Genomic DNA, 14,889 nt, shown 5'->3' with positions numbered 1-14,889 from the left:
TTTTTTGCGCTATTTCCTTTTATTTGCGTTTTGTTTAATTCCTCTTATTAGTCATAATTATTTTCAATGTAAGAATAAATTTGGAATTTTCGTTATCCGGCTTTTCTTGTCTGTCGATGTCTATAGACAAGAATATTTATAGGTGCCTTGTTAATTAGATGATGTCATAGGTAGCAGTTACATATTGATTTTATGCATATGTGATTTCAGAAATTTTCTGTTTTGCAGTTACTGGTACTTGGGAGTTTTGAATTGTGGCCCATCTTGGGCAGTGGAAGTGATATCTTTTTCCAATTCAAATAGTCTTAAGCTTTTTCTTTTTTATGTATATTTTTGCAAGATCTCATTTTTGCATAACATCTATGAACTATAGTGAAGCAGTTTTTACAAAAAGAATATGCTTAAATGATATTGAAATTTATTCAATTTTTCACTGATATCTCATGACAAATATATCAAGATATATTTAAATCAAAGTGGATTTATATATATATATATATATATAGTCGACAAAGTTAGTGCAACAAAAAATATTATATATAAGATATAAGATGAGTTTTGAGATTATAAATAAATATATCGTTTTATAAAATAATAATATTTTTAAAGTAAAACAGGTAAATTTCGTAAATTTTTCTCATACTAGTTTTCTTAATTTTTATAGTAGTTGTTATTTTCTACCTGTAGTCCATGCTTTAAAAACGTTAGTTCTGCTTGCTACTAGTATTTGTTTTTACCCTTCTACCCCTGCAAGTATTTTTTATTGAATTTTCCTCCATGTAAAATTATAATGTTGTATATTATAACACACGGTTCTTTATTAAAATTACCCTTCGGTTAAAGAGAAGAGAGTCATTAAGAAGAACACACGAACAAATTATAATTCGCATTATATTAGGCTAGTTTTAAGAACCCCTGCCCAGTGGCATCGGAATCTCTCATGTCTGGCAAAGAGGACCAAAAACGAAGGGGAGAGGATCCAAAGTTTCTGGTTTAAGAAAAAAAAAGGGGAAATTCTGCTTTTGCTTTTACTTTTCCCTTTTCAAAAATGGAATAGGAAAGAAATAAGGAAAACTTGTCAACGAAGGCAGGAAGGAAAGCCATTCTTTGAACACGTGGCCGGTACTCATTGGTTCAAAATACGTGGACCAATATATAAAAACATTGACACGTGATCCGCAACGTGTCTGGCCTATATTATTCCCAAGCTAGCAGGATTGCTGAATAAACTAAAGGACCTTTCGCTATCAACCTACTGCTTCCAAAATCAAATAAACAAAAACGAACCCAAAGCGAAACACAAAAATACTGTAAAAAAGAAAACGTAAAGAGGAGAAATGGAGAAGCAAACCAGATCTGAGGTTCTTGTTTTTTCAGCCATGAAAGAAGATACGGAAGAAATTTTCTTCGTAGGAGAAGAAGAAGGAAGTGATCTGTCTTATTGGGAATTCATCAACTCCTCAGATTCTGATGCTGATGATGTCCTCTCTCTTTCTGATGCATCTTGGCACTCTTCGCTTTCTTCCTCCCCAAAGGACAGTCCAATTCCTGACCTGATTCAAGATTCTGATGATAGTCGTCATCCCCATGACTATGAGCCAATTCACGATGGGTATGGTGAGCCATACATAGATTATCAAGAAAAGGATGATGGTGATGATTACGATGATGTTTATGATGAGTATGATGATGATGGGTATGATTTGGACGATGAGTTGGTGCCGCGCGCATTGAGTGGAAAATTTGGAAGGCAAAGGATGAGGAAATTAGGGAAGAGGGCTTTTGCCAAGATGCACACTTCAAAAAAGTCACCATTTTTGTATGTCAAGCCTGGGTGTGTTCATGGCAAGCATGGGCTCGGATTGAAGCACAGTTGCTAGAGAGAATTGGATGGCAACTTTTGGAGGAAATGGGCCATCTTTAAATGGGTACTTGTTGGAATCTTCATTTGGTTTAAGTTGTAATTACTGTAGTTCGAATTGCTATTGTTAGGTTGAATTTAATTTGACTTCGCTTATTTGGTTGTTAATATGCTAATAATTATGTTAATGTCTATGCAAGTTTATTTTGTAATCTCCATGGTGCTTTTCTGCTTAACTTGCCTCATTTCTTTCCTTTCTTTTTCTATTGTGTTGTTGGTTGGCTGGATGTTGATAAGTCTGAGGAAATTTTAGGAAATGGATGTGTTGAGATTGCGGAATACGAGAATGAATCTCTGTGTCATTTTGATGTTGCTATGACGTTTTGATGTGCCATAGACAATGTGTTCTAGGTCGGTTCTGACATTTATGAAGAAATTGGTATGAAAAGATCTCATCGGAAATGGATAACTACTGGAATTTCATATTGGTTAGACTAATGGTATTTACATGGATCTAAAGTTTTAGTATGCTGTATATAATTGCTGTTTTTGGTTACTTGAATTATGTAATCGCATTGTGGAATTTTGAGGAAAATGGGTGTGTTATGTGTAATCCTTGTCAGTCCTTTAAGAATAAGGATATAGCCGTTAGAAATGGATGTCTACTGGAGTCTCATATTGGTTAGATAAGAGTATTTACATGGTTAGTTAGGTTCATCAAGCTTTGAATGTTTTGGTATGCTGTATGTTGTCGCTGTTTGTGGTTATTTGCGTGGTTTGAGTTATGTTTGTGGATTTTTGGGGAAAATGGGTGTGTGATGTGAATTGCAAAGTTGACAATGAAAATGAAATCCATGTTAATCCTTTAAGGCCTTTGGTGTGTTGTGAACTTTCTTTGCCCCTTCAAAGTCTTTGTGGTGGCATGATTCTTGTGGATAGAGATGCTTGAAGAGCCTCAAGATGGACTTCTTGAGTGGAACTTTAATATTATAGCATAGATTGTCAAAGATTTGGCTTGAATGCTAGAGAAGGCTGTTCTTGGATTTGAGATATATTCTGAAGTCACATGGATGTCATCATATGTGTTTCTTTCTCTATCAGACTAAGTTAAATGGCCATTTTATCTATGGTGGTTATTATTACGAGTTATTCTGCATTGACATTGACATGCTAGAACAGTACTTAGTTTGTTCATAAAATGTGTTGATTAGATTCTTTGTGTTTTACTGGTGGAATTGAATTTGTGGCAGCAAAAGAAACAATAGGGTTTGAGAAGTTGGTTGCGAAGTTATGATGAACTGAGATGGAAGGAAACTGTGATTGTTGTTTGGGGGTTGGTTTCCTACATATAATGAAGGTATTGGAAATCCAGATGGCTAAGTAGTTTGATTTGTTGTTAATCTTCTTCTGAAGAGGCTTTTAACTTGCTCATTTCCTTTAGTATATTTTGGGGGCAGATGCTGTATTTTAGGGACCTTATGCGAACAAATGGCGCTTTGCTTGCTACCAGAGTCTTCGTAGCAACCTTTTGGTTTGTAATGTATGGTTAAGTGAATTGTGGGCTGCATAGCCTGGAAGGTCCTTTTAATTTCTCCCTTGGGAGCTGGAGAAATTGAAATGTTGATTGAAACGTTGTAATGCACTTAATATTTCATTACCAAAAAAGGGGCAGAACTCTATTTTCTCTAGGCCCATTGTCCAGAGGGCCCATCCAACCATCCCTGCTACTACGACTATCTGTTAAGTTCCCGGTAATATAAGTAAAACTTAGATTTTACTATGACTAACCTTGGAAAACTTCGGCCATCCAAACTTGCTGCTGATTTGGGGACTGAAAGGAAAGTTAAAACTATCAACACGCAGCAGTCAGCAGGGCAGAAAAATGTTATTGCCTCGTAGTGCCCTTCATTTCTTAACAATTGTCTCTGCTTGTCCATCTAAAACAAGGTTGTATAAATTGGAAAATGCAAATCTCTTTGGGAAGCTCAGAACCTATAGAGCAAGGTGTTCATTTTCGTATGGGGTTGCCTATCTCATTGCCCCATGTCTTAAATGACGTCCGTCTCCTGCCCCAGGGGCCTGCGGGACGGACTTCGTGCTATCGGCCCCAACTCGAGCCCACGCATGTCTCAGTCATGACCGGATCGTATGTCCGTGGCTCTCTATTCTCTGCGGCCCCTGCTCGCCACCCCTTCTCATCGCCCGTTGTCTTAAATGACTACAGAGAATTCTGATATTTTACGGAGCAAATGATTGCAAGTGTAACCACACCTAATAAAATCTGTAACAGTAAACCTCCTGTAGTATCTTAGGCTTTGCTTCATTTTATTTACCTTTTGTGGGAATCAAGGGATCGAGAGGGGGGGGAGTGGGGGCTAATTTTGGGCATAGAGAAATGCCCTTTTGTGTTTCAGTATACTTAATTTTTAATTTGACTAGGTAGAAAACACCAACAATCACAGCGGAGCGCATCTGAGGCGTGGGGCATCCAAAGAAAAAAAAATTTTCAAGTTCGGGAAGAAAGAGAATCTAATAAAGCTTTTTGTCAATTCATAATTCCACTTCATTTCCATCACTTTTTTGCTTATCATTTTCAGTGTCTTTTCTTGCTTGCCTTTTCGTAGCGTGCTCCATCTTACTTCATTTTGTTGCCCATACACCCCCAAAAAAGAACTCAAAACACTCCTGCTGAACACCGCTCTGGCACTTACTCTTAATTCCCAGTGGCTTCATCCAAAGTTTAAGTCTCTACCGATTTGCTTGATAGGGCTAAACAATCGTACCATGACTCTAAAGAGAAGGGGGAATTGCACAGCTTATCAATGATTAAATCACACAATTTTCTGCTCATTATACCTAATACAAAAGAGTTTTTTTATACAAGAGGCGCTCAAATAAGGATATGCTATAATATTTTTCGGTTAACAGGATATACTGTTACTATACTGCAAAATCCCATCCATCTCTCTCTCTCTCTCCCTCTCCCCTAAATCAATCAATTGCCATATTTGCTGTATGCAGTGGTAAAGCAGGGAAAAGAAACCTTTCCCTTCTCAGTTGCTAAGTATGGAATTGGTGTTCTTTTAGGATGGTTTTGCACTCTGCAGTTCCAAGAAATCAACAGGCTAGTAACAAAAGTAGTAGGACAAAGCAAATTTGGGCATTCAGGGTGCCATAGATTTGTAAATCACACAGGACATGCGCTTATGGTGATGATTGTTCTTATTCTCATTGATTGCTGTATTTGAACATTAGAAACATTCTTAGCAGCAAGCAGCTTCTCTCCCGCAGGGTGTAATTCCCAATTCCCCCAAAAAAGACAAAACCTTCAAACATTATTAGAAAGAGTTCAACTTTTCTCCCATCTAGAAGAATTTGACATCATTTTTTTTTTTTTTTACTTTATCTGTCATTAGGTTTTCCAAGTTAACGTGTAAGAGAACCAGCGCTCTTTCATGTTGTCCCCCTTCAGACCCAAAAGAAGAACAAAAATACAGAAACTATTGTCACCTCCCAGGCTCCAGTCCCTTTTGAGATAATGATGAATGGAATATAAGGAGAAACCAAAAGGGGAAACATTGCATACAGTTGGAAACTGTCAAACTCAAATAGTACAATGATCAAAACTCTTCATTTCTTTTGAAAGGGCAATATTCTTCTCCAATATAGAATCATATACTAAAAATGTAATAACTTGGTTTATTTTCCAATTTCTTTGGCCATTAGTTCAGAACTTATGCCTTTCACCTTCATTAATGACAATAAGTACTGCAAAGAGAATGTGATGCTCCTCAGTATGCTTGAAATAATTAATTTTCCATCAGAATTGCCCTTTTCTTCAATGGCCAACCACTTTTTGTTTTGGTAATAAACCAATAACCATTTATAGTGAGGCATTAACTTTGTTGGGTTTAACCTAGAAAATCCCCGCACCCTTTTCTTGCCTAACAATCCTTTGATAAAATAACAAGAAGACGAAATCATACAACCAGATAATGCCAACCCTGAGTCGACGTCATGCATAGACTCAATGGAAATAATAAATGCAAGTTATAAACCTATCTTCTTCTTCACCTTATGGGTTTTTTTTTTTTGTCAATTAACACCTTGTAGATGACTTCTAGTTGCATTATTAATTTTATCTAATAAAATTATTAAAATATCCTTAAATATGAATAAATATGTTAACTTTAAATTGAGAATACTTTGTTAATTTTAATAAATAAAATTAAGAGTCTAAACTAAACCTCTTTTGAATAAAAAGGTTATTCAAAGGGTGTTAAATGAAAAAAAAATTGAAAATTTTAATTAAAAAGAAACATAAAATGCCTTGTAAAATAACTTGAAACTATAAAAGGTGAAGCCTTTTTTTTAAAGATTTGTTTACTCTGCGTGAACATTCGAAAAGTTAAGAAAAGAAAAGTAGAAGAGTAGAAGTTTTAACTTGTTATATAAAACTATAAATTTAATTAAATTTTACGTTGGAGATTAGCTAAAGAATAAAAAAAAAAGTGTTATATAAGTACCATCTATACTAGTTGAGAGATACAATGATTTGGAAGTATACGTAATCCTAAAATAGGAGAAAATTGTTAGAAATTATCATTTTAATAACTTGATTTAAACAAAAACATTCAAAATAAATTAACTGTTTTTAATTATTGTTGGTTATAATTTGACAAAAATATCTTTGAAATCATTTTAAATAAATTAAATCATTTATCACAATTTTTCATATTCATTTGTTCTTTTCGATTTCTCTCTCTCACTATCCGACTCTCTCTAATTTTATTGATTTTTCTCTTTGACATCCATTTACTGTGCTCCTAATATCTCTATTATGCTTTAGAATGCCAAGCGATGATTTTAATGTATTTGGGTGAATAATTATTTGAGAAATTAGATCAATTCAGAGCATAGACACTAATAAATTTAATAATTTGAAATTTATAAACTCAAAGTTTTAAAATATTTTTTTTTTCAATTTTTAGTCAAAATAACTATTTTAGATAAGGAAAATTATGCTTTGATTTATGAAAATATGTTAGAAATACTTTAATCGGTACTAAATCAACAAAAAAACAAAAAGAAATCAAAAGAGTTGAGTGGGTTTGAAGTTTTAGTTCGCAAGTAACAATAACATTTTAGGCATTAAAGTGTAATAAAATTTTTTTGAATATGACGTATAACAATAATATTGTTTTTAACATAACTTGTAACATGTTTTCATACATAGTGTGAAATAATAATATTTTTTTAACATAACATGTAACAATCTTCTTTTTAACTATGACATGAAACAATATTTTTTCAACATGATGTGTAATATGTAAGGTGTATAATATCATGTGTACTTGAATATGAGGAAGTTTCATTAAAGGTAATTTTGTTCAACTTGACTAAAAATAGTTAAAATTATAGAGTTATTTATAAAACATCTTATCTATAAGGGTTATTTTTTAAAACGTCCCTTAACATAAAGTACCTAATTAGTTTACTATTATCTTATTTTTTATTATATAATAATCAAGGCACCATAAAAATCAGTTGTATATATTTAACTAGGTTTTATGTGTAATTTATTCTATTTCATAAAATGAAAAAAAGAAAAAATTAGGTCTAATGTTTTAAAAAGCCCATAGACTATTTAAAAAAAATTTAATATCTTTTATTTTTTTATTCCGTTCAATCAAATTTATATATTTTTATTTTTAATCAAATAAATCTTTTAAATTTTTTTTTCATAACTAACAATTAATTAATTGCTATTAGTCAAAACACACTTGTCCATTTTTATATCATATGATGCTGACATAACATTAACGTAGAGCGTAAAAAATGTTACGTGATCATATCATCGTTTTATATCAACATATTATATTATCATCTATTATAATATGTATTTATGTCATATTATGTGAGATAAAATGATAAACGACATTTTGATTGATAATAATTAATCAAATGTTAATCATGATAATAATTATCCAAAATAAAAATATAAAGATGTGATTGAATAAAATAAAAAATAAGATTTTATTTAAATTTTATTAAATAATTAATAGCTTGTTTAAGTATTATATAAAAAAGTTATGACTTTTTAAGTTTTGTTTGGTAAATGTGATTTGAATTGCTTAATTTATTAATAGGATTTGAAGATATGACCACAAATTACTTTATATCTTGATCACCGTATATATCTCGTAACTCTAAAACACCACACTTTCATAGATTTTTTTTGCATTAAAAATCATTAATAATAAATACGTGTCATAATAATAACATTGTTCGTTTTTAGATATTTTCGACTTTGAAGAATGTATTACTTTTTTATATATACATTATTATATTCTTTGCATGACAAAAGATGGAATTCTAAATTCTAAAAATAAGATAAATTAAAGATACATTAACGACATCTAATAAAATTTTCATTCTTATTAACTAGTAGTAAAAATTTCATGCCGAAAGTCGAATTTCTTGAGGGAATTCTTCTTGTTTGATGGAATTTGTCCTGGGTAATTAGGTTTGAAAGGAAACAGCAGCAGACTTTTTGCCCCCAAACACAGGGTGTAGTGTTCCGATAAAAGTCTGAAAACTTGAATTCAGGTCATTGAATCAAAGATGGGTAGTGTAGGAATTGAACCAGCTGCTAGGTCGTCCGAGTTTTGGGTCATGAAGCAAGCTGAAAAGGAAGGGTGTTCCTTTTTATAAGTTGGTTCCAGTTCCACTGAGAAAGATGAAACAAACTGTGCATCCCACTTTACCCTTTACGTTGTACTAGCATATAGATGAAAATTTACAGAAATGCACAGAGAGTACAGGGAGTAGAAGGGGATCTAGGCCCCCCCGGCAAAGGAAAAAGAAAAAAAAAAAACCCAACGCCCAAGGAGATGAAGGAAGGGTCGGAAAGGCGGGTCTTCGGGGTGCAAGGACAAATAGAAAGTGAAAGCTGTCAGATTTTACCCACAGTTCTACATATATGCGAAAGGAGGGGAATATGGACCATACCAGAAGTTGTTGAACATCGAACTGTTTAAATGATTAGATCTATAATCTACTACTACGATCATAGTTGCCATTCCAAAGAGAAAATGCTGAGGAACGGGTAAAATTTTCGTTCCCTTTTCCTCTATCTTTTCTAACAGTCTCGAACACAGAATAAAAAAAACACACAAAGAAAAGCCAAACTGTCCAAAAATGATCATTACCAATGTAATCAGGCGCAGGTGATATGAGGTAACGGGGGGAAACAGGAGGGGAAAAAAAAAACAAAAGAAGAAAAAACAATTGAGGATATTGATTTCTTTATTTAATGGTTTTCTTTGTGTTTCTTTTATGTCTCTGGGAGTGGTTCGATTCAAAAACACTTGAGTAGGTGATGATCGTCTGGCGGCGTTTACACTGCTGGGATTCCATTTCTTAACTCTTTGAGTTCTTTAATTTTTGGTGGTGATGGGAGAGACCAAAAAGACTCATCTTGCTGGTTTCACAGCTGTGTAAGGGTAAGAGATACTGAGTAACCCCAGCAAATTTACACGAGCCATGAACTCAAAATTATCATGTCTAAAAACCCACAAGGACAAACCTCATCAAGATAAAACAGCAACATCATTTCCACCACCTCAACCACCCACCTAGAGAAAACATCTTCCTTGTCAGTAGTACTGTAGTATAAGAGAAGACAAGGTCTTGTCGAGCTGGGGAAGAAGAAGAAGAATTTGGGAATCCGGGAGATGACCAGTGGAAAAGAGTGGGTGCTTTAATACAAGCATTGAGTTGATGATGATGATGAGTCAAGGAGCAGGATTTGGAGGCCCGAGGTGCCAAGACTGTGGGAACCAAGCCAAGAAAAATTGTGCTTACATGAGGTGCAGGACTTGTTGTAGGAGCAAAGGATTTGAATGCCAAACTCACGTCAAAAGCACTTGGGTTCCTGCCTATCGAAGGCGTCAGAGGCACCAACAGCTGTCTTCAGTTCCTCAACAGCACCACCTCTCCGTACACAACCCTAAAAGGCTTAGGGAAAATCCTTCCTCAACAGGTATATACAGATCTATTTACTCTATCCACAATAAAACAACATCATTTTGGCAACCCTAGCAGCTCTCTTCTTTTTCTTTTTGTTTCTATTCTGTTGTGAGAGAATTAAATTTTTGACAAGGACATGACTATATAAGAGAGACAACCTGCCATGTCTCGCTTATCTTTCTTCTTTCTATTTTTTCCGCTGTGTAAAGTTGATTTGCTTAGTTTAAATTTTCCATTAATCTTTTTTACTGGGTGTCCTTTTCAGGGTTAGAACTCGGAAATTTGCCGGCTGAATTGACTTCTCCGGCCACATTTCGTTGTGTTCGAGTGAGCTCCATTGACGACGCAGCTGATCAGTATGCTTACCAGACGATTGTGAATATTGAAGGGCATGTGTTTAAGGGTATTCTCTATGATCAAGGCCCTGCAGAAGGTCACCATCACACAGTAGGCGAATGCTCCTCTCGAGGGACACACCAGCCAAATCAAATCAATGCTGCTGCTCTAACAACGGCTACCATGACAACTTCAACTACTTCGGTTGCTGCAGAAACTCTTCTGCCTTTTGCATATGCATCTCCCTTTAATGCTTTCATGTCAGCTGGTACGCAATTTTTCCTCCACCCAAAATCTTAGGAACTTTTTTTGTATATGGGGAAAGAGAAAAATTGAAGGAAAAGGAAAAAAAAAATGCTGTAGAAAAGCCTTTTTTACTCTTGCAATATTAATCATCTTTTGGAATTAGAACTCCCATTCCCTGCCTTCTTGGTCATAGAAGCTCACCTGTGGTTGCCCTAGTACATATATGATATTCATCAAGGTTTAAAGAAATAAAAAGGGGAAGAAGAGACTTTGGTTTTTTGTGTTTTGTTTTCAAAACTCCAAGGGCCTGCAATTATATGATCCTGTCTCTAATATTAAAATGTGGGCAAGCTACAGAATGGTTTAGCTGTTTGTCTTCTTGCTTATTTTATTCTCTTATGACTTCAATCTGAAACTGCAAACTCCTTGTTTATGAACTTCGAAGCCACTTTTTTCCTGTTTATCCGTTTCTCTGCTGGTTTTGGAACCAGCTGCCGCCTGACATAAACAAGCGCTTCTTTAGCATGTTTCAAAACTATAAAGATTTTGAGATGACTAATTTTCACAAATGTTAATAGGTTCTGTATTTGTTTTAATTTCCCAATGCATAGGAATCTTAGCTATATTCAAAATAAATCAGCTCTGAAGGAACATGCAAAAGGATTGAGGATATCATGATCATCAAAACTGCAGAAAAAAAATGGAGAAGGTTCACCTCATGTGCAAAACTTATCACACTTGCCACATTTTGTCTTCCAATTTTTCATTTTAATGCATTGAAAGACTTAAAAATTATTGAATTGCATAATGTCGTACGCATATCTTCTAACATCTTGTTTAGAGTTATAGTATGTTTTTCTTATCCCATGCATTGCACAAACTTTATAAACCCTTTTTCTCTGCGTCTAATACTATATAGTATAATCCTGGTTAGGTGCGGCTCACATCTTAATTAATTTAATCGAAATTGTGGCATGGGAATCGCCCCTAGCTATAGCTATAAAGCTTAAGCTAAGCTCTTGAGATGAATAATTTATGGTTTACAAGGTAATAAAAGCTCTGTGGGGGCATCTTATGGATTTTAAGTGATAATGAACTTTAATTAGAAAGCAACGCATAAGCTTTCAGGCTTGATTTTTTATGGTAATTAAAGACACAATCACACTAACTATGGGAAAAGATTGATGCCCTCAATGACAAAAAGAAATGGAATATATCCTTGTACTTGAAAGAGAACCAGGTACAAAAGTCATTATATTTGCAATGGTTCTATTCTGCTTAAATGCATCTAGAATCAAACTCCCTCAGAAAGTTATGGAGTGGATTCCACTCTCAGGTGAGGTTCTGCATGGCTTTCCTATTATAGTTAGAAAAACAGTAGTAGAAAGGGATGGAAAAAATTAAAAACTTCTGCAGGAAGATATACTGGGTGCACATTATAAAAGCATGATCTTACTGTATTAGAATACCTTGCTTGCTAAAGCACTTGATCAGTTCTCATAAGTTGGTATAACAGATTAAAACCTTACAGTTCATGACAGTAGATGGTTACTGACTTAAACTGATGATCACATTCTCTGCACTTTGCCCTTCTCTTTTTTGGGGGTATATGCTATCAGAAGTCAGAACTAATGTGCCCAAAGACTAGCCTCAACCTGTCAAAGGTCAATTTGATGCTGCTAAATTTTTATGACACAATATGCAAGATTGTTGTACTCATGTAATATTCAGTTATGTTGAACGTGATTGATGAGGACAAAGTGGCAAGAAATGACAAGGATTCCTTTGTTAATTAGATTGACATTCATTGCTATATAAGCTATGAGGAATATGTACAGCTTTCTCTGTAATGGTTGCAAGATTTTCTTTATTGATTACAAGTTGGAGTAAATTCATTGAAAAGGTGAGAGATAGTACGGTTGGCTCCATCTATTTGTTTTTAAATTCAAATTTAATGTGAATGATTGTGCCAAAGATAAATTTGATGTGTAAGAGCATATTCTTAACTATGCACGCAGATAGAAAGGCAAAGTGCTATATTTTTTTGGTCCAATTGAAATAAGTGACTCTAATTCTAATAATGTTATTGCTGTTAATTAACCATGAATATTTATTTTTATGTTTTTTAAAGATTTTTTTAATTTACTATAGAAATTTACTTTTCAGGATCTATTAAGGTTTATTAGTTGAATAAGAAAAGATTGATTGTTGAACATGAGGGTTATGTACGTACAATTATCATCCAAGCCAAGTGTTCTGGTGCAATAAATTTAATTAACTGAGGTTTTAATGCACATGCTCTAGTAGATATTAATTAGAGTTATAAAGTTTGTTATAAGAATCTAAGCAAAAGCAAAGCATATGTTGGTATGGTGTGCCTTGGTGAAATATTTCATGTTAAGAATCAAACATTAGGCTATGCTGTGCTTATTTTTGGGTTCATTGATAGTTTTCCTGCGTTTTGAATTTCCTAAATTCGTCTATTAAACATGTCTCCTCCTCCTTCTGCTTCCTTTCTTCCATATGGGTGTAGGGTTATTTTTGTTTTTCAATGAATCCCCATGGGGTGTACGTACTACGCAGTTGCATCACACCTTAATTGCACTCGTCTTTGTACTTGTTTTGTCCATATGGGTTTGTACGTTGTAGCCTGACGAATAGTATATAGATATTGTTTGGCATGAATGCCTCTCTCATAGAATAAAGAAATTGAAAATTAAGATAAGCTCTTATCTTAGCTCTTTGCAATTGAAGGAAAGTAAACCAGAAAGTTATACACATGAGACATTTAATTAATTACTTATCTATTCGATCTCTAATTTGTCGTGATAACTTCCAACTTTTTATTATGGTACTCTTAATGATCATCACCATACACCTGGAGGAAACTAAAACGTTGAGCAAGGTACCTATCTATATATATGATCAAATGCCTGGAAAGTATGTGAATGTGCCATGTGAAGATTGGCCAACTTAAAGAGAAAAGAAAGGGAAAAAGTTTATAATACCAAATTTGTATTGCTTCCATAATCAAACAGATATAGTACCAGCAAAGTCTTAGTTACAGACTTGCACTTAGCCATGAGCTGATCATCTCTCGAATCTCGATGAACTAGGCTATGGACTCCAGAAATTAAGGGTTAAAATCAAATTGGTTATGATGGCCAACAATTAGCAATTTTTACCTTGAAAAGCATGCATATAATCCATCCCTGTTGGACTCAAATGTGGTTAAAATTAATTTCCACCTTGATTTAACTCTCTCTCGATCAACTCACGTATATTTTCAAGCAGTTTCAATACTTTCGACTGTCGAATCCTATGGGCAGACAACTTTCCCATGCCAGAAAATAGACGTTGAAATAACTTCATCTATGTGTTATGTAAGAAGGGTAACATGTTGCTCCTTTTTTTCAGGCAATGAAAACAAATCAACAAAGTCTCTAAGGTCGGTAAAACAAATCATGACTAGAGGTTTTCTACCCTACGTTTTTTTTTTTTAAAAAATTTCTTTTAATTAATTTCCATGAAAAGAAAGGCTAGCTCCTAGCTACTCAATCTAAAGACAGTTACCACTTACCAGAAGTAAAGTTGTCATAGAGCGACAACTCTCAAATATGATGTGATTCAGCCATTCAGGCAGGACTGAGCTTTTATTATGGCCTTCAAAAGGCTAAATTCTTGATAGAAATCAAGAGTCAAAGAAAATGTTACAAACCCTAGGTTTTGTTTTTTTTTAACAGTGGTAACCCTAACCTATACAAAGCTGCTATGCTACAGCCAGAATCATATCATTTCTTACTCCATCGATTGCCTTTTGCTGTAGTAAATTCGGACACATTATATTAAATTCTGCTGCTAGAATAGTTGTTTACTGGTTCAGTGGGGGAGAGATAGGCCTGGCTTTGTATTTTTTGACTAGCCGTAGGGCTTTTGAGTAGTCTAAATGACGCACTCTCCTTTGCATGCCTTGTTTTGCTTGTCACTTCTTTCCTTCAATTTTACAGCAACAAGCCCACCATTGCTGCATTATTGCAATCCTTCTGTTCACTGCTCCAGCAGGTTGGGTTTCAGTGAAATCAATTGATGAGAACGTATCTCCAACAATTCCAAATCTTGGTTAATGCAGATCGTTTTGAAAATCTTTTTTCTTTCTCAAAGCAACCCACCAAACTTTGAAGGTCTTGATGGCTGCAGATGGCAACCACAACTCTGTGGGATTGGCTAACCGCTGGTTTTATGTCCAACCCATGGTTGTGTTAATGATTTATGTTTTTGTGTATCCCCCTTTGACGTTGGAGGATTTGAAGGCTCATGGTTTTCACTTAAAGTATTCAAGTTTAGACTCATTTGGCACAAAATCATTATATTCTTTCTAAAATATTAATTTTATAAAATGTGTAACGTCCACACTG

At 34.3% G+C, this 14,889-nt stretch overlaps 2 protein-coding genes across 2 annotated transcripts; both read left to right on the top strand.

Annotated features, from left to right (window-relative positions):
• Window positions 1–1,225: 1,225 nt before the first annotated feature.
• Window positions 1,226–3,549, top strand: LOC110417951 (uncharacterized). The gene is made up of 2 exons (XM_021430557.1): window positions 1,226–1,928; window positions 3,112–3,549. Exon 1 carries the CDS (start codon window positions 1,338–1,340, stop codon window positions 1,878–1,880), a length of 543 nt encoding a protein of 180 aa, XP_021286232.1. The 5' UTR covers window positions 1,226–1,337; the 3' UTR covers window positions 1,881–1,928; window positions 3,112–3,549.
• A 5,918-nt stretch (window positions 3,550–9,467) lies between these two features.
• On the top strand, window positions 9,468–10,528 carry SRS3 (SHI-related sequence3). The gene is made up of 2 exons (XM_021430673.1): window positions 9,468–9,905; window positions 10,158–10,528. The coding sequence occupies exons 1-2, from the start codon at window positions 9,644–9,646 to the stop codon at window positions 10,526–10,528; spliced, it is 633 nt and encodes a 210-aa protein (XP_021286348.1). The 5' UTR covers window positions 9,468–9,643.
• The last annotated feature ends 4,361 nt before the right edge of the window (window positions 10,529–14,889 follow it).

This window comes from Theobroma umbraticum, unplaced genomic scaffold (assembly GCF_002168275.2).
Source record: "Theobroma umbraticum cultivar Fairchild unplaced genomic scaffold, ASM216827v3 scaffold_50.0, whole genome shotgun sequence".
NCBI classification, from domain to species: Eukaryota; Viridiplantae; Streptophyta; class Magnoliopsida; order Malvales; family Malvaceae; genus Theobroma; species Theobroma umbraticum.
This window is presented reverse-complemented; position numbering and strand designations above follow the sequence as displayed.